The sequence below is a fragment of the Cyclopterus lumpus genome, chromosome 19 (genome assembly GCF_009769545.1).
Source record: "Cyclopterus lumpus isolate fCycLum1 chromosome 19, fCycLum1.pri, whole genome shotgun sequence".
NCBI classification, from domain to species: Eukaryota; Metazoa; Chordata; class Actinopteri; order Perciformes; family Cyclopteridae; genus Cyclopterus; species Cyclopterus lumpus.
In genome coordinates this window covers 5,453,333-5,473,850 of record NC_046984.1, presented here as the reverse complement: position 1 = coordinate 5,473,850, position 20,518 = coordinate 5,453,333, and the positions used below count along the sequence as shown (strand labels likewise).

The window sequence follows — 20,518 nt, the reverse complement described above, 5'->3', positions numbered from 1 at the left end:
AATGAAAATAAGACAAGTAACTTGCAAGCAGATATGAGCCCCACAAAGGAAGCAACAAGCAGCATTGCCAGGGCACAGGAAACAAAGGTCAAACAGAAGGCTCCTTTAAAACCAGATCATCTAAACACTCCACAGGACTATAGAACTAATAATTTAGTGGCAGAAGAACCTGACAAAATGAATAGAGTTAGTGAGGAAATAAATGTGGATGCAGAGGCTTTTAGTGAAATCCCTAGACATATAATATCACCCGTACTTCTGGTAAATGGTCTTAGTGTCAATCAGAGCCCACCTGATCAAGCCAGCTTGTCCTCAAAATCATCCTATTTCTCTGTGGACAGTGCACTGCACAGAAATACTGAGACGGAGTCAAATGTTTACCACTCTCTGGAAAACTTGATTGGAGAGGTGGAGGAGGACAATGATGAGACGCAGAATATTTCACAAAAGACAAAACAGGTTTTAGACAGAATGGAACCGGCATATTATTCTTTAAGTGACCATGAAAGCGAGCCAGAGGTTGTAAAACGTCCTCTAGAATCTCCTCAAAAAGAGACAGGAGTATTGCACATGGACAGTAAAGAAAGAGATAACCCTGTAGCAGATCAACCCTTAGCTCACGATGAAGATAATCTGACACCAACATCACCCTCCAATATTTTGTCACCAACTTTGGGGATCCCTGCCTTATTTAAGGTCAAAGACAACACTTTCACTAATAAGTTGAAGTTGAAGAGTGTACAACCGTGGTCACCGAGAGGGAGTCTCAGTGGTTCAGAGAGGGGAGAGGAGGTAATGGACAATCCAGAGCTCCCTCAGGCGAATGAACACGCCACCAGAGGCAGCACAGCCATCCCAGATGAAATCTTCAAACCTAAAGAGAGTCCTTCAAACAGTTCAACACCGATGCTGCAGTCAACTTCACATCTGTTAAGTGAAAACCCAAAGAAACCACAAGTTGGAGCGTTCCTCGCTGTCCCACAGGAGGAAGACAGGTGGTCTGGGGTGAGTCCATATTCTGAAGGAGTGGAGAGCTTTACAGCCAGCACAGCTGATACTGCTAATGAGATAGGAATGAATACTGGAGTGTTGAAGGTTCCGAGTGAACGGTCTGGGTCCACCTGCAGTGGTAATGAAAGCCAAATGGGGCTGGCTAAACCACCAGTGGTCTTACCCAAATCCGAAAAGGCTGTTCTTAAAGCCATTAAGTTGGCAAATAGAAGGATGAAGAAGGAGGAGGCCCAGAAGTCCTACAACCAGTCGTCTAAAAGCAGCAGCAAACACCGAGTGGATGGACACAAGAGTGACAAACATGAGCACGGAAACGGCAGCGGTAGAAGTAACAAGAGCAGTGAGAGAAATCACGGAGAAAAGACTGAAGATGGTCATCGTCAAAGTGAAAGTCATCACAAAAACAAAAACGGTGATGACCAGAGTGAGAAACTAGCCTATGAAAGACGAAGCCACAATGGGGAGAACAACCATCATGATCGTCCAGAGGTGGGTCATAAGACTCGAAGACAGAGCCGTGATTTGGTGGGAAGCAACAACCATAACAATGAGGCACTACCCAGTGTTGTAATGGAGAGGAAGGGCCGCAGCAGCAGCAGACGCGAAAAGCCGGAGCAAAGACACTACAGCAGTGACAGGGTCATCAGCAATGTACCTGTGTACAAAACTCAGCTCAGCGACAGATCCTCGTCGGACAGGCCATTCCACCGATCACAAAGCATTGACAGGTACTTAGGAGGTAAAGTAGAGCGCAGGCTCAGTGCCGATACGTCAGGCAATGAGAAGCTTGATCCGAGGACCCAGCGCATTGAGAGGTCCATCATGGACGAGCTTCAGCAGAGAGGCAGAGCCAGAGACAAGACAAGCAGAGACAACACAGTCAGAAGGAGTCGCAGCATTGATGCATACCCTCCCCCTGCCCCTCCCCATCCCTCTCCCCCTTCAACCCTCTCCCGGCAGTCAAGCCACACCAGCCACACCAGCCAGCTTTCTCGCCAGTCTAGTATTGAGCACACCATTGTTGCTCAGACCTTTCCTTTGACGCAACGTAAGCTCCTACAGGATCCAGAATCCGGGCAGTACTTCTTTGTCGATATGCCTTTTCAGGTCAAGACAAAAACCTTCTTTGACCCTGAAACAGGAAGCTATGTGCAGCTGCCAGTCCAGCCTCCAGAAGTGGCTGTTCCTCAGGCATCCCCCTTGGGAGTTTTGACCACACCTCTGGTTGTTTACCACAGCTTCGTCCCGGTGCCTTTGTCACCCATGGCTCAGAAAGCTACCATCCTGGCCCCTCATATGGAGCCAAGATTGAGGCAAATGCACTATACGGAAGGAAATCCTTATTTAGAGCCTGTCTATGGCCACCAACACAACCACATGTTAGGGGAGTTTCTAGGCACTGAGGAGCTGGACTGTTCGAGCTGATAGACCATCGGGTATGAAAGGTCAAATCCACCATCAGTTTAGGCTGTTTTGCCAATACCTATCTAATTTTGTGTTAAAGCATTTCAGGTTGGATTTTAAGTGTCTGATCCTTGTATTGCTTTCCTTGCCTCGACTTACATAAACTCACAGAAGCTGCACAGGCTTTGTGAAGCTGCCGAGGCCTCAATTGGCTCTGTGGGGAGGAACGATTTTGATTTAAATGTAAACTGATGGAGGATAATTATTTTGTGAATTAATGATAGTTTTTTGTTGAATGCCGATTGTGTGTTGGATATGTGTAAGATAATGTGCAATTTTTGAGAAAGATAACGGACATGGACAATCCATGTACATAATGTATTTGAGTGTAAACAGAGAGGGTAAGCTTGAATGTAAATGTGGAATATTTATTGTAAATGCTGAGAGTTTGTTATATACAACTACAGTGCTATTGGGGTCTCTATTGCTTTTCAGGTATTGTGGCTTTTTGTTTTATTACCTGCAAAAGTGTGTTTCCTTGACATTTTTTTATTCACCAGGCAGTTTGCAGTAACTTAAATTATCATTATCATTAGAGATACTTGAAACAAATATAACTCACTTTAAAGGATCGTATTTAATTTGTATGTTATTGATTTTAACTGATCGTGTTCACACAACTAAATCATTAGAAACATATTGCATGCTTAAGTGGAAATTGCAGTTACACCTGTTGAATGTGTTTGATACAAACACATTTCATTTATACTGTCTAAAAGCTTGAACTGGCATTGTTGCAATAAATGTTTTTTTTAATATGCAGAGAACATGAAGGAGAATTGGTTTTGCACGTTTGCTGCATTGGCATTTTTCGAAACTAGACTAACGCAGGGCTGTATTGTGTCTGTGATCCATTCCAATAAAAAACATCTGTTGTTACAGATTCTACTGGAGTCTTTCATTTCACTGCATGTTCATTCTTCATTGAAAGCACATGTCGTTAAAATAGAACGATTGGAACTGTTATGATTGGTGATTCAATTATACTAACAATCAAGACACAAATTACATGATTGACATTATTGTGACATTAGTATCAACTCCTTAATAATAATTAAAAAAGACAAATTAATTTACGAGTGACTAATTGTTGGAACAGGTTTAAAGTGGTTCTATATTTGGAACAGGTTTAAAGTGGTTCTATATTTGGAACAGGTTTAAAGTGGTTCTATATTTGGAACAGGTTTAAAGTGGTTCTATATTTAGAACAGGTTTAAAGGGGTTCTATATTTAGAACAGGTTTAAAGTGGTTCTATATTTAGAACAGGTTTAAAGTGGTTCTATGTTTGGAACAGGTTTAAAGTGGTTCTATATTTATAACAGGTTTAAAGTGGTTCTATATTTAGAACAGGTTTAAAGTGGTTCTATGTTTGGAACAAGTTTAAAGTTGTTCTATAAGGTTTTAACCTGATCCAGATAAAGGAGCAGGTAGTCTTCAACCAGACCTCTATCACGCCATCTGTTGGTCAGTTACTCGAACCACAGGAGTGAACTGTTGCTTTAATTTACTAATCTGCACCACTACATGAATACGAACTAAGACAAACACTTTACCTTTCCTAACTGGGTGTTTTGAATTATAGAGGTTCACCAGGGCCGGATTCTTATTCACCAACCAGCTGCTCATCTTGCAAACCTGAATATTTAATACTGCTTCTAATCAAAATCAAAGTACCGACATCCTGGCAAGCAGTGGCACACACACACACACCCACACACACACACACACACACACACACACACACACACACACACACCCACACACACACACACAATGTCTCGTCACGATTATACTTTACATTGGAAAACAGAAAACAACAAGAAATTACCCAGAAGTCATTATTGCATATTCTTATTATAAATTATTAATTTAATTGAGTATTTTTTCATAGTTTATTTCAAGTTTATGTTGAATAAGCATATGACTTAAAGCACTCAGGCCCCCATGCAACTAAATTGTCTATGCATGCCAATGCTAGCCAGGAGAAGCAATGACCAATTATTAGATGAGTGTCATCAAATCAAGACCCTTCAAAAGACCTTCAGAAAAAGTAGGCAGTTATGATTCCTCTTCAGTTTAAAGGTAACACCCCCTACCAACCATCATCACTAGTGCATTACTAATACATGACTAAGAACAACAAATAATCTCAAAATAAGATCCTTACAAACAGCATATTTTTTACTTTATTGTAAATCTATTCAAATGATCAAAGGATACTAGCTGAGGAATAGTTTTTTTTCCTTCTCAAAAATAATACATTAATTAACATATGCGAAAAAAAATACAGCGTTTTAATCAACTGAAGCAAACCATCATCTCCCCATCCCTCATTGTCCCAGTGTTAAAGAGTGCAGGAGATGCTCAGCCAGTCAATGGCAGCCGCAGCTGAGTGCCACCATGTCGTCATACTGCTTCAAAACCACGTTCTCCTCGTCGTCAAAATACAACAAGCTGATGGACTGGAGTCTGTCGGGAACGCAGCAGGGGGCTCCCACTTCGTCGCCCGAGAGCTTGAGCGCGTGTATGATGGAGCGCACCGTGGCGTGGTTGGTCGCTCGGAGGTTCCCCCCCAGTGGGAACGGGCAGGAGCCTTTGCAGTGGTAGGCGTTGTATCCCCGCGGGGAGATGATCCAGCCGGACCAGCCGATCTCCTCAAAGTCCACGAAGAGGGGAACCCGCTGGCAGGACTGGGAGCGGCCGTAGGGCAGGAAACCTGGAGACGCACGTCGTCTCCGGCTGCGGTGATCGTGAAGCTCAGGGGCCGCCGCCGCAGGTTGGGTTTGTCCTGTGGAAAGAGGGAGGTGGTCACATTGGCTTAGAGATAGCAACATTATTTAATTTTTGGCATCTGTGATATTCATATGCACAGATGGATGAAATTCCTGAATTCCATAATGTCCAACTTTTAAAAATAAGATAACACTTTACTTCAAGTCCCTCTATTTAGCATGTATAAGCAGTATGTATAAACCTTTCATAAATGGTTTATAACACACTGCAATGGAGCATGAGCAGCCTTGTTTCACTAAAGAAGCTATTGAAGCTTAGTCACTGTTTTTGTGTGTTGATGACTGTCTTTTATGCCATTATGACTATCACTGTACCCAGGTATGACTGGTTTGATGCTCCTGTCCTCCCGTCATCTGAGAATATGACCAGGTAGGCGTTTGTGTCCGTCAGCCCTCCGTTCCGCTTCGACGAGGACACCACTGACTCCATCCAGTTTCCAGAGGGAAGTGTGGTCACCACAAGGATGCCATTGTTCTCCTGGCTGTTGCGGATCCACTTTGACACCTGACATCCATAAATAAGATTGAACAGGCTTAAACACATCAGAAATACTTCATAAACGTCTCAATCTGAATATCTTCACTGCAATCAAACACAGATCTAAATACATTTATGCAAAAGAAGTCAAAGGAATGACCAGAAAATAGCAAAAAAATGTATTGAACAATGAGGAGGGTCTTACCGTTTGAGTGACATTGAAGACTTCCCATCCTTGTGTGTAAAGGGGCACCAGTCTGGAGGTGATGAGGTTTCCTCTCCATGGCTTCACTCGGCTGTCCAGCACCTCATACAGATCCACCTGGAGTCACAACACAAAGCTGTTAGTTTACTAAACTGTGTCCATAAAAGGGAAGAACGTCCAAACAGTTAAAGGCCAACATCAACTAAATGTCTCCAGACATGAAAGCAAGAGGACTGTTTTGGTCAGAGTTGTAGATAACGCTTCAAAATACTGCTCATTATAATGCAAAATATTTTAATGTCAAATATCTACAGGAAAGAAAAAAGTAAATGTCATGTTACCTTGTAGAAATGTGGCCCATAGGACTTTCCAAAGAAAAACTTCTGTTTCTTTCGAAACCAACGGAACTCCGCTTTGATCATTCTCTCCTCTCTGCCGAAAGATGACAGATTGAAGAAGTGAAACCTCTCTCCGGCATGACCTGCAGCGGGGACGAATGTGTAGTGAGACGTTACAGTTATCTTTTGGTAATGAAATGTCACAAAGTCTCCAGAAACGGGACATTAGCTGCGCGTATTCGTGCGTAATTGCTTAACGTCATTAATTTGGATGAGAATTACGCACTCTAATGAATCACTTTTAATGCTGCATGGCTTTATTTTCTTTCTCCAAAACAAATATTTACAAAACACTAGTAGTTCGTGCGCACGTGACTTTGTTTTTACTCACCTTTATCCTCGAAACTCCGCACTATGTTTCCTTCCAGAATGTCCTTCTGGCTCCCGTCGGAGACGGACACCGCGTTAAAAAGATCCAACATGAACTGAGGCGCCTTCTTATGAGGAGCCACCGCTGCTCGAGGTAAATCCTTCACGTGCATCAACGCGTCCACCTTCTCGCTCGCCGCGTTCGTCGCGTCCGAGCCGTCGTGCCGCCCCGCTCTCCCCTTGTCCAGCGGGACGGCGACGCATCTCAGCCGCAGAGCGAGGACGAGCCAGAGGCGCAGAGCTCCTGTTGTCATTTTTAGTGAGAGCGGAGTGAGCTCGACACCTGTGGGACGACGGGTGATAAGAGCAGCCAGGCCGTCCCACAGCGCTAACAACAGGAGATGATTGGGCCGTGATTGATGGTGGTGGGAAGACAACACAATGGAAAGGTGAAAATGACCCGAGAGTCGGCTATAAAAGATAACAAACACATAAATAAAGGACTAATTCCTCTTAATTTGTATGTCCGGGTTACAGTAGGTCAAAGGCCATTTGTTTAGTTTGACACTTCGAGGTTTCTTAATGCAGGCTGCTAGAATGCAACTTTAATCCCCCCGATAGGCACCATGGAAACCACGAGCCTATGATAATGTGTCGAAATAACCCCTTAGACATTGAATATGGATGGAGAATTGGATAGATGAAAAAAAAAGGATACACGCAGTTAAAATAAACCAAAGAAAATGTTGAATACAAATATGATGCATTTCATATGATTGAATACAATGGATCGGACGTTAAATGTGATGGATTGGACCTTTACGCTGCTGCGTCACGGTTGATTTTGCAGGAGGTGACCAATTAGCGGGCCGACCAAAGCAAGTGACCCCCCCCCCCCCCCCCCCGCCCCCCCCCATCGTGACGTTTGGTCGCGTGTCTCTCGGCCCGCGTGTCTGTTATCAGTGTGAGGCCAGTCGCGAGAGGAGCAAACGAACACAAGAGCCGTGACGCAAACGAAGCGCGTTTTCAAAAGCTGCTTGTTAAATGCGCACATTTGACACAAAAAAAACGCCGCCGGTCGTCGTGCGCCCCCCCCCCCCCCCCCCCCCCCCCCCCCCCCCCCCAACCCCCCTACTGTTTGGACAGTGACTCAGTCAGCATGACATGTTTATTCCTCCGTTTAAGATGAATCCGAGATGATCACCAATCAATCAGGTCGAACAATAGGGATCAGATTCCCAAGATCGTCGTGCTGATCAATGCCTCGAATCCCCCCCCCCCCCCCCCCCCCCCCCCCCCCCCCCCCCCCCCCCCCGCCCCCCCCCCCCCCCCCCCCCCCCCCCCCCCCCCCCCCCCACCCCACCCACCCCCCCCCCACCCCCCCACACACAACAACACCCACCCCACCACCCCAGTGTTGATCAAATTCATGGCGAATGATGATCCCCTCATTAAGGGGCCATTACTCACGTTTAAGACCCCATGGGCCCTTTTCTGATGTCTCCTGTAGCACTAAGCAGCCACACTGTCAGACTGATAGATTAGAGCTATAAACACCGTGAACAACGAGAGGATCCAATTATTTGGATCTTCTAAAAACTGCATTTTCATTTGGTGCATTATATGCTTCATGTATGTATCATTAAAAGTAACAATTTCGACTTTGTTATTTGTAAGGGGAGAGTGGGGGCTGGAGGGGGGAGGGGGGGGGGGGTATTATATGTGATTACTGGAATGTTTAATGACACATTTAAGGTCATATATCAGGAGGAAAAGCAGTGTCTTCGTGGCCGGTGTGCCTCTTAAAGCCATTACTCAAAGTGAAGTTGGAGAGGAGCCCAGTGCGTGGTGCGTGCGTCTGTGCTCCTCTGTCCACGTGTACTTTAGGTTTTGTGCGTGACGTCTATGTGAACGTACGTGAGACAGCTGGTGGGTGTGGGGTGTCCTCAAATGTTTACACTGACCATGTGCTGATTGCAGATAGACTTAAAGGGAAGCCCGCTGACGTGGATCTGTGCAGAGCTTCACCCCACGGCTGAGGATTTGCGGACACACAGTAATCTCTTCGATGGCACTGAGATACAGTGTCATTTTATTTTCAACTCAAAAGAATAGTTTGCCATTTTGGGAAAATATGCTTTTTCGCTTTCGTAGATGAGAAGATTGTTACCGCTCTATATATAAGAAGAGTGGTATCCATATTCTCGTCTCAGTCTCAAACTCTTAAAAGGTGTGAAGTTGAGGTTCTAAATGAGGGCAGAGTTTGAAGAATTACACCCCTGGTCCAATTTGGCATCAGGGCTGGTGTGATCCCAAGGTGGTCTCTAGTTTCAGGATAAAGCAGCAACCTCAGGTGATGAAAAATGAAGCCGACGACGCGAAAGGGCCCCAAAAAATAATAATTCCAAAAGCGAGTCAATCCGCATAGAAACCCTGTGTTGAAATGTCCCACTTTACAGCAGAAATAAACATGGTACAAAAAACCTTTCGTGGTCTCTTTGGCTATTCTTGTTCATGACAACTGTTAAAGTATGAGTGACAGGTGGGGGCCGTCTCAGGCTGCTAACCGCTAGCTATTTTCTCTGTTGTGTCACATGGATCTGACCCATTTTTGGATCAGCAGAGAGACTGCCACAATAGGCTATTTAGATAATAACAATATCAAGATAAAGGCCCTACGATACATGGTCTGGTGTGACTAGCAAAGCATTCCCTGTTAGAACCAACAGAACTACGCTTCATGCCATAAGCCTTCCCACCTCCTCTTTTTAAGTCAAAGTGCAGGAAGTCTCACTGTAAACTCCTGTACTTATTTCACTACCTTAGCTACCCAATCAGCTTACAACAATGTATTCTCGTACTTTAAAAACACTGATATTTACACCATAATCTCAGCATTAGTTTGCCAGTGCTTCAGTAGACTCGATCCGCTTGATGCCGGGTTGATGCAGTGTTCTCAATTGAACAGCAGATGGCGATACTGACTAAGACATGGAGTTCTGGATCATATATAGTCTTATTGCAGTATACATGTAGTATGCCGTGTGATGTTTAAGTGCAGCCATATCATGGTTTTTAAATGGAATTGCTGTCAGTTCTGTGGTTTTAATTTTTTAATTTCAATTGTTTTGTTGAATTGATATCCATCAGACCCCATTGTGTGTTGGATAACGTGTGTTTTTAAGTGGAAAAGACCCCACAGTGATGTTATACTATGTCTGTGGTCACATCATTGAAAAGGACAGTTTAAACTCTGCATGGCAAATTTGTCCTTCGTATCCATTGATCTGGTGTTATGTCCCCAGCTGTTGAACTGGTGCGATTGTTACAGACTTTCTTCTGTATATTCCGTATGTATATTACATTTGAATAATTGTTGAACTTGCAGTTTCTTCCCCTTGAGAATTGTTGCACAGCATGTTGGCGAGGACGCCCTCAGACTTCTTTATCGGGCACGGTGGATGTTGCATTAGCTTTAACTTGCTGTTGGCCACCTGGCTCCACATCTGACAAGTGTGTCTGCGTGTTAATGACTTCACCTCGTGTTAAATACCTCTACTGAGGCAATTAGAGACACATGGAAGGCATTTGCCTCAAGTGCTGGCCACCGCCGCAACTCGGTTTGAATGAATAATGAAGAGGAACACAATCACACCAAAAGTGGAAACATATGACAAGGGTGTCGGAGTCAGCCACAATGCAACGTGATTAAAAAAAGCATCTTTGTTGGCTTCGACCACAAACAAGCAGGGTCAGTTCCCGTTTAGTGGTGTTGGTGAAATCACAGGGGCACCACGATTGTCATTGATAGATGGTTGGTGAAGAGTGTGAACTGTAAAAACACACTGTGTTCTACCTCTTTATGCTTAAAAGGCACAGTTTGAAATCTTGGAATTGAGGAATTCACTTGTTATTATTGTGCTAAGATGTTAGCTTAGCATAACGACTGTGTCCAAAGGTAACACAAGTCGACTGCTGAGCACCTCTAGAGCTCGCTAATGAACAGGAGGTAACTGCTCCCGTCCAAGATATAGTCCACACTTGTAAGTTTTCATAAAATGACAAATTGTCGTTTTATTTCCTTTGTGTACTACTTCCTTTGTGTATTAAGCAAACAAGATATAGTGTCCAAGGAGTATTTCCCCCCTTTTCCAAGTGTTGCTACATCAGTGAGCAATCTGTGGATATAACGCTCACTGGGTCAGCGGGGATGTCTACCCAGTCGGTTAGGAACGCTTTTAGCAGCTAGCTCTTCTATGCCGAGGGCAGACTGGAGCAATTTTTCCTATGTTTTTTCTTTTTTGCAATTGTTCTAATCACCTGATGAATTAATGCTTTTGGACCAAACGCTGAAGTGAAAGCGAGAGGACAGTTTGTACAGGTATGACTGTATGAATAAGCATTGGAGTACTTTGGCAGAAATCCTAAAATGTCACCGCCCTGTCTTCGTCTTTATTACCACACACCAAGTCAGAGGCTAAGGATCAGTTGATTATTTGGTTCATTCATCATAGGAATGCAAAAAAAACTATCTACTCTGTGTACCTTCCAAGTAGGTTAAGGACATGGTTAAAGTTTGTATTCTTGTATTTTTTAATCTGAAAACACAACATGACAATGATGGCATTTTCTGGATGCTTTATGGTGTCACTCACTGAGGAACAACTTCCTTGTTAAACCAGTTTGACATTCCGACGGCTATAAATAATTAGCAGATTACTTTTTGTTTTGATTAGTCAGTTATCACCCATGGCAGCTATTTCTATTTAGCACAGACAATGTTATAAAACAATAGGTTTGGAAAACTTAACATCTGTATGTTTTAGAAAAATAAGTACATAGCTATCTAACACTTTTCAAACTAAGAAAATCAAGAAAATCACTTTTCTATGTCAACCCTTTACCGGGAGATGTGTTTCAACCTTAACATATGGAAGCAAAGAAAAATTGAATAAAAACACAGATAAATAAAGCACAGTACAAATACAACAAAGTGCAATGATTAGTCATGCCTCCCAAAACACTTTTTTTACATTCTATTATATAAAAAAAAGCACAAAAGTGCAGAAAATAATGCTCCAAATGTATAAAATGTAACCTTCTTTATTTGTCCCACTATTATCCCTTTATCTAATGTGCAACTGAAACAAACCCTGCTTACAAACAACAACGCATGTCTTGTCCTACACTTTAGCTTGATGAACGAGCCACCATACACACATTCTCTGGGGAAAAGTGCATAGCTACTCAGCTAGATAGCTATTCAGCTAGATAGCTAAATAGCTACTCAGCTAGATAGCTATTCAGCTAGATAGCTAAATAGCTACTCAGCTAGATAGCTGTTCAGCTAAATAGCTAAATAGCTACTCAGCTAGATAGCTATTCAGCTAAATAGATAGATAGCTACTCAGCTAGATAGCTTTTCAGCTAAATAGATAGATAGCCAGTTGTGCTAAAACAATGTTCTTCATTGCAATGTTAGAATGTTGCTCCTTCCTATTCTGTTTGCATTTCCTCAAAGTCCTTGAGCGTATTCCTCATCTTTGCAAACTCATGAACAGTTCTCTCGCACTGCAGGGCTGAATCTGTGATGCAGTTTCTTAACTTTTCGTCATGCTCAGGATTTGGAGTGATTCGGATTAAAGTGGCAATGAAGTTGATTAGTTCCCTCACTTGACTCAGCATGGTCATAACTTTCTTGCTCCTCTCAGACAGTTCAGCTGTTCGCTTCAGAACCTGCTGGAGTTGTTCTGTTTTCGTCAGACTTTCTTTTGTCTGTGTCTTAGTTGTTGTTATTAATGAGGAGGATTTTTCCTCCAACTCCTCAGACACCGCCATAATATCTTTCAGGATATCCTTTTGTAGTTCAATGATTTCCATGAATTCTTTCCCCAACTCTTCCACAGTATGTATACCTGTGATCTCTGCCAATGCCTTGGCTACATTTGCGGTAATAACAGCTGTACCTCCACCAAATACTGCAATTCCTCCTGCTATTGCCATTTTTTCAGCTCCTGTTTGCAAAGCTACACCTATTCCCACAGCTATTCCAAGTCCTCCTAAAACTGCCCCCATCATTCTGGTTGTGGTTGCGCTTTTCTGCATCTCTTGCACTTCTTTAGATGTAACCCTGAGTTCACTTGCAATGGCTTGCATTCTTTCTTTCTTGATGTCATACTGTTCAATAAATAATCTCCCAGCTTCACCTAATCTGTGTAGCAGATCAGACAGATGAGGTGGTAGCTTTTTAGGCATTTTCAGAAAGTCTTAAATCAATTGATTGTGTGTATGTATGTGAGTGTGCAAAGGCCGGGGTTTCAGTCCGCTGGCTGTTTCGTAAGATTTTCAAGTGCCTGCCTGTAATTCGAAAAGAAGCACAGTTACACTTTCATCATGCTACAAAAACTACCAGATAACATTATAGCAACAGAGGTGGCATGTCCATACGCTGTGCTGCCCTCATGGACTTCTACTTACATGTTGCATTAGATATTCACACTGCCGCTTCAGATGTTCTTGTTCCTGCGGCCTCAAAACACTGAAAGATTAAATACAGAACAGTTTTACATGATATAAACATTTTATTTAAAAAATACTGCTTCAAGGGCATTGTGTAAAGTAGTCGAAACAATCTGCAACCAATAACACCTTGTTTCCACGTTGAAATGGTTTTATCGTGATGCTATCAAGGAAGCAGATACAAATAGGTGTCTTCAGTGCAGTAGTCGGTCATTCTTGATGCAGAAATCTAGATGATGTCAGGAGAGACAGTAAGTATGCCACAAAGGCCCATACGTTTGCTTGTTTATCCAACTTGCCCTGATTCCTCTTGATCCCATAACTTTAATGCTTCTGCAATCTTAAACTGAAATCACATCACATATCCCAAACATAATAACTTATTTTTAGCCACTGACAAATTTAAAGAAAATACAATTTGACAGTATTTCAAGAGGATTTTAAGTTCAGAGCACTCTGCTAACACTACCTTAATCAAAAAGGGCAAGTCAGGCAATATTTACGGACAGGACACAAAAACAATGAGGTAAATTGAGGAAAAAAACATCTTACCTGAAGTTACCTGTCAATCCTTTCTGTCCTCTGTACCGTCTCACAAACTACTTTCATTTGCAAAGGCATTCTGTCTCTCTCTGTTCACGGCTTGTTTCTTATACAGAACACGTCAGTCACATGACTCCATTGTCACACATGCCAATATAAAGCCATCAAACCACTTTCAATATGAAACAGAAAGCAAAAATGTAAGTGGTGTTTGAGCACTGAAAGGAAAAAAAAACTCAATGTGTCAAAGTTGTAGAAATGTGGTTATAAAGTGTTCAGTCAATACACCCCACCATCTTGGGAAATACCCAGCAGAAGCACTGGGAAAATCTTACCAAAATGCTACATAAGCTTTTTTCTCTTTTTGCAAATTTTAAAAATCAAAATGAAATAAAATGAAAATGTCTAAATTGAAAAAAAAAAAAGTCAGTAAAGAAATGGCCACAATAGTTTAGAAAACTAAAGTGGATATAAAACAAAATATTGAAGTAAAAAGTGAAACTGAAAGGAAAAAGTGAAAGTGAAACGTGTGACGAGAAACAATAGGCCTGTGTATAATTACATATTCTGTGTTTGCCCACGTTGCCTTGTCATAAACATTGATTACTATTGGTGAAAGCTATTGAAAATGTGTTTTGATCTAGAACTTTCACCACAATCAATCAATGACTAATACACGCATATGAAATCACAGATTACTAACCAGCAATTTGCATGAAACATGTTTTACCTTCCGGTCAAATTTCCCTTAAAAGTTAAAAATCTGGAGGCTCGACACTAAAGATCTTCTACTAAATGCCACATATCTACTTTTAGACAATGGGGGTGGGGCCTACCCAAAGCAACCTGCCCAAACCAGAAAAGTGTTCTACCTCTCTGTGAAGCATTTGTCTGCGGTGTGCTCTGATGCAGTGGGCATGGTATTTGATTGACATTTGAGAGTTACACAAATCTTGGCTGCACATGCTTTATGTCAGTCAGGAGAGGTGAAAGATGACTGGTAGACAGTTGATTATCTGAGCTACACTGTTTCAAATTAAGTTTCTGTGAAGTTTATCAAATCAATTGACAATTAATTACTATTTTAGAAAACATACATTTCATCATTTACATTATTAATCCGTAAGCATTTTTACCACTTACATTTTTTATGTTTTATGTCTTCAAGTAAGATGGGGAAAATTAGGAAGCATGGCTCTATTTCTTTCTCCTATTACGACCATTTTAATCAACGTGGCTTCAAACTAATCGAATCCCTTAATTTTTAATTTTTCATCCCGTTTCAACGATACATTTTTCACTTCACATGCATTTCCACCACAGTGGTTTTCATCAATACATTTGTGTTACTTCCAGTTAGCTGTGAGCTCCAGTCTCTGAAGGCCTCAGAGGTTCGCCAACATGGTCCCCAACATCTGAACCTGGAGCGGTCCCCAACAGGCAGACCCACATTACCTGGATGTGGACAAATTATTTTGGTTCTCTTTTGAGCCAAATGGAATCAACGTCCATGGGGGCCTTAACGAACCTGGTGGTGAGCATGACCATATTTATTCTTCTGTGAAACTATATTAATATACCTAATTCAACAGAAAAGTGCTCACAGCCCCTAACAGCTCAGAAAAAAGAAAATCACGTTTTTTTAAAAATAAGTCTCGGGGTTTGGAGCAAAGTAGTGGTCGTCCAGCAAGTAGACAGAACTGCATTGATTGTATGAACACCAACATGTCAGGTCTTTGTCTGCCTTTCATCCTATACAATTTCCTTTCCCCTTTCCCTCTATTTACTCCCTTCTAGGTCAATCTGGACATACCTTCTCGTAAATCTCTGCTTCATAAAAATGTCAAAATGCCGGTTAAGTACATTTTGCAGTAAGGCGAGCTGAAAATGAGAGTGTTTAGAGACAGACACATCGTAAAAGGACTAATAAGAGAAATGACAGACATTGATAGGGGATGACAGAAAAGAGAGTCCGAGACAGAGAAAAAAAAGACAGAGCGACGTAGAAAAGTGAAGATTTAGACTGATGCAGCCAGGTTTCCGTAAGCCTCTATTGCCGCACTTGAGACAGGAGTATTAGATTAATGCTCACTGGAGCCATTAGGATGACGAGAGGATATCCTCCTCAGCCCCAAAAGAGCTGATGAGAAAAGGAGTGTATAGTGCTGGTCAGGAAGGGACTAGAGGACTTCCTGTTTCATCTGTCCATAAATGAAGGATTGGCTCGCCTTTAAATACATCATTTTAATAAAGCCCAAAAGTTACAACCGTGTGCAAATGTGTATATTGCGTGCGAGCAGGCATGGTTATGTGTGCATGGCCACTGTAAAGCCTATGAACACATAGCCTATATAGGCATTTCATAAAGTAAGAGGACATAAGAAATAAAAGAATTAAATCGACTACATTGAAGATTTTTAGTTGGTAGTTTTTACCCCTCAAGAAATCCAACCAAAGAAAACGGCAGAGATCACAAACCCTAAATAGATTAGGCCTATAGAAAAGTAATTACTATATGTATAAAACTAAATGATAAAACCTCCAAATTTTTCTTTTATGATTTAGGGCAACTCTGCCTAAATCAGTTCTTGTTGTACATTTTCTGAAAGGTAATCTCAGGGTCTTGCTGACAACAACAACAACAACAACACCACTGTCATATCTCTTTACTGAATATGAAGCTAAATATTGCCCGAAAACAGCTCGATTGGCTCGCTCCAAAGTGTAAAAACAGCAACAACGAAGCTCTCCAACTCACACCTTCTCTTCTCACGTGACTCTTGCAAGACAGGAAGTCGTGAAAGTGGATTCACGAAAATGTCAAAGGACAAGACGCCTTGGCGATATTGTTCCATATAGCTCAATAAATACTCCAGGAGAGGAGGAGGCACTGCATGCAGCATTCTGCCCAACCGTTGGTTTGGACTTGCCGTCCAGAAACTGTTGACCGTCTGCCTGATTCCATGTGAGTGCAGCATGAAGATGATAGTGAATAACATCCCACTTCCTCCTCACTCCCTTTCCAACGTTTATTTAGATTTTCTTTAGCCATACGTCTGAAATCAATCTTTCGTCTCATTCAAGCTTTAATTCAGAAGAAAGGGAGAGAACATTTAGTCTGGGCTCGAGCTCCAGAAGCAACAGATTGCATGTGGCTGCAGACCAGTTATGTTTTTTTTTTTTCTCAAATCTTTTTTTTTCTAACTCTCCGCCATGCCTCCCCTCCACTGTTCAGCGTGGCGACCTCACCTTTCTGTCATTAAGCGAGCCAGACGCTACTTCATCTCGCAAATTGTTGCGGTTTTCGATGATGTTCCTGATCGCTGAAACATACTCGTTTCCCTCATTGCCCCGTGTTCACTCGTCCAATATTTGCAGTAGAAATTGCCTCATAACGTTCACCTGTTCCTAATTATGCTGTTTGTTATCATGCTCAGCCACCTGCGTGGTCCATGCGTGCGAGAGTTCTCTTGCAGGGATACACGTTCATATTTGATTGCATAAGTGCGTCTGCACTCCGTGGCTGTGCTTATGACCACGAGCTTACTCAGTTGGTCTCCATTGTTGTTGCTGAGCTCTCATTGCTGGGATTTATTTTCCACTGCAGGTGGGAGCCGACTTTTCTGTTGCGTCTCAGTAGGCGTTGCTCGTGTTGGGATTTTCAACCCCCCCCCCACCCCCCTCCCAAAAAAACCTAAATAATGTAGGGCTAATTCAGCCAGTTTGATGTCAGTGATGGTGGAACGGAGGACACCAATGAGTACATTGGTGGCAGAAGGATGAAAGGAGGGAGCATCTTAAAGGCTGTTCTTTTTTTCTTTTTTCTTCAACAAATCACAACAGATTCCACAAATGTAGCCAAAGAAAAATTAATCACTTTTTTTTTTTTTTTTCAACATTAGGAACAAAAAAAAAGTAAGGCAACCAAATGGCAATGTAACAGTTTTTACTTAAAGAAAAGATGGGGGCAGATCTATTTGGACAATTTTGATGCAGAAAAGATCGGTCAATAAAAGCTACAAGTAAACAAGATCACAAATAGATTACAAGACAACTAACCAAGTATGTGACAAAATATCGTAAAACGGTGATCAAACACAGAAGAATGAGATACATAGAAAGCCAAATATACAAAATATAATTGCCAGATTTCCTCAGTGACTGATTTATAAAGCCATTTTGTTGTTTAACTATGCCTTTAAGTCTGCATTAATACGTATGTATTTAAAAGAAACAATGGATCAAATGACTATGTACTATGTGATTGGGTTTGCTCAAAGTCATAAAGGAATATTATACTTATTTTTTTTTCCAGTGTCCAGAAACGTGACTCTATATTAACGCTGATCAGGAAAACATAACAGCTAAATAAGATGACAATATCTCATCGTTGTGTTTTTGGTTATCTCCGATGCCCCGATGTGCCCAAAACACAAATGAATGCAGCTTTACCTGTGGACAGTCATTGTTTCTCACAGGGAAGAAATTCAAGATGTTATTCAAAGAAATGGAGCAGGAAGGGAAGTTCTCTCTCTCTGTCTCTCTCTCTCTCTCTCTCTCTCTCTCTCTCTCTCTATGTACCAACACCCTTTGGCTCCTGACAGACTGATGTAGATTAAAGTGGACTGGCCAAATAGACTGAAGTAGCCCAGTTGTTGCAGTTAAGGCTCCAGTGGCTCCAGGGAGCCAGGCCCGTGGAGTAGCAACTGTTTGTTAATGCCATGTGGGCTGTACCACTGTGTGCACATACCTAGATGATATGTGTGTGCATGTGTGTGTGTGTGTGTGTGTGTGTGTGTGTGTCAAGTTTCCAGATGAAGTGAGGGTTTATGCTATTTATATTGGCTCATACATCATACTTATTACTGAGGTCTACTATCTGAACCACACATCTCCAGCTCCCTGTTTGTGTTCTTTATTTGCATAAACTGGTCACTGGTTTGAAAAAATTAAAAGAAAAAGATCACAAATGGTGCGAGGAAAATCTGGACCTTTGCCTCTCTGCTTCAATTTGTTCTTTCCATTTTCTTTACCTGCAGTATCTGAGACTTATGTCGGGGGAGGGGGGGGGGGGGAACACAGTCTTTAAGGCTGCGGTCCCAAAAGTCGACCAAGCCCCCGGGTTGGGATGAACTGTAAAACCTAATTACAGCGCAGTGGGTTTTTCAGTCATGCCGCAAATCCAGAGACCTGCATGACGGTGCATGCCAGTCAGCTCGTCAGCCTACAGACCTTCTTTTTTTTTTCAAATCCAAAGTATCGAGGCAAAGTAAATGCTGAAGCAGCACATAAAGAGAGACGTAATGGCGACCAGTTTACCAATGCAGTAGTTGGGATGATTTAATCTGTTCTTGAAATAGGAGATAACGTTGTGGAATATAGCATCTCGTTTGTGCTCCTTAGCCTGATGTGACACGGCCTAGTCGTCAGATTGCCCTTGAGCAAAAGCTTGATGCACTAATACTCTTTGTATGTCATCTTGAGTAAAAAATATAAAGTCCATGCATACATGTAATACACAAAAAGCTCGATGCCTGCGGATAAAGGAACTGGAGATGCTGATTTGTGGTCAGTTTTCTTGCATTTCTCACTGATGGTCTAGTATTGGGATTTAGGACGGGGAACCTGATCCAGGCCTGTTGCTCCCGTCTGAGAGGGGAGAGGCATATGGAACGCATCCACCACATACATCCATTTTTCATAATCACCCTCCTCTCCTTTCTCCATTGTTGTGCCAAATTGGGATTCTGGTTGACCGGTGAGCCGGTGATACGCCGAATGCTCTTCACTCTTTCATCCTCATGGCTCTCGGTCCTCTAAAGGGTCTTTAAACGACAGAAGGCCTTAAGCATTATGAGGTAACAATATCCAGATATCCTGCTTGGTTATATCACTTAACTGGCTCATAAAGTCCTTTATTTAATCTCATGTGCGTGTGTGGATCCAAATGAACTCGGCTGGTCGTCCTGATTTGCTCTTTTAAATTACGAAAAAATAAAGTTGATCAATAACCCAAGTTTTCTTTACCCTCTTCTTTTTGGGGGTCATATTTATAGGTTATTTTTTTTGGCAAGAATATTCACTTTGAGGATGCTTTCACAGGAAGGACCCGGGGCCCGGATCCGAGTACCCTTGACCCCAAGCACGACTGGACAGTATATCCGAAAATGCAGAGATCCGTTGTCAGCGACATTATTTTACACTGCAAGACACTTTCATATTTGACACAAGCATTATCTGTACTTTTCACATCAATTTCTTTGCGTGGGAGATTACGTACCGTCCATAGTTTTACAATTGTATGCATGCATAGTGATTGAGTGACGTTCTCTCTGGAACATTCTTGATGTTCTTGTACTTTCAACAAGCCTGAAGAGTCTCAGAGATACTGGAGGAGGAATCAGTTCGACTTAGAATCAGACATCTCCTATGAAAAGAACCAGACTATCACTTCAGCATCACGACGTTCCCTCAAGCAGTTCACGAAGGAGCTTGTCACGCCAATCATGGGGTGTGTCAGCCCAGTTCATTGGAGTCCTGGGGAGGTGTTGGGCGTGGCAACAGCCTCAGTCCAGCCACATGAGAGCAGCAACCAGGGTCAACAGTAAAGAAGGGGACGTCTGTGCAAAGGACTGTAACGTTAACACAAAGTGTGCAATGGTTTGTCTAAAATGCAAATACGACGTGACACGTTACACATCTCCAATAAGTGTTTGTTTTTCTCCAGATTTATGAAAGTGGCATATTAACAAAAAAAAAACACTGATTCTGATACCGGTGAGTTTTGACCAGCATGTC

General features: G+C 42.2%; 2 protein-coding genes and 1 long non-coding RNA gene across 3 annotated transcripts; 1 reads left to right on the top strand and 2 right to left on the bottom strand.

Annotated features, from left to right (window-relative positions):
• The first annotated feature begins 192 nt into the window (after positions 1-192).
• Positions 193-2,436, top strand: LOC117749075. Its single transcript, XM_034559287.1, has 2 exons — positions 193-1,247; positions 1,359-2,436. The coding sequence occupies exons 1-2, from the start codon at positions 472-474 to the stop codon at positions 2,434-2,436; spliced, it is 1,854 nt and encodes a 617-aa protein (XP_034415178.1). The 5' UTR covers positions 193-471.
• A 2,208-nt stretch (positions 2,437-4,644) lies between these two features.
• On the bottom strand, positions 4,645-7,431 carry LOC117748801 (bone morphogenetic protein 4-like). The gene is made up of 5 exons (XM_034558886.1): positions 6,681-7,431; positions 6,293-6,432; positions 5,952-6,068; positions 5,584-5,773; positions 4,645-5,264 (listed from the first exon to the last, which is right to left on the bottom strand). The coding sequence occupies exons 1-5, from the start codon at positions 6,970-6,972 to the stop codon at positions 4,849-4,851; spliced, it is 1,155 nt and encodes a 384-aa protein (XP_034414777.1). The 5' UTR covers positions 6,973-7,431; the 3' UTR covers positions 4,645-4,848.
• A 3,855-nt stretch (positions 7,432-11,286) lies between these two features.
• On the bottom strand, positions 11,287-14,018 carry LOC117748830. The gene is made up of 4 exons (XR_004611666.1): positions 13,730-14,018; positions 13,307-13,406; positions 13,136-13,196; positions 11,287-13,015 (listed from the first exon to the last, which is right to left on the bottom strand). It is a non-coding gene; the product is annotated as an uncharacterized LOC117748830 (long non-coding RNA).
• Between the last annotated feature and the right edge of the window lie 6,500 nt (positions 14,019-20,518).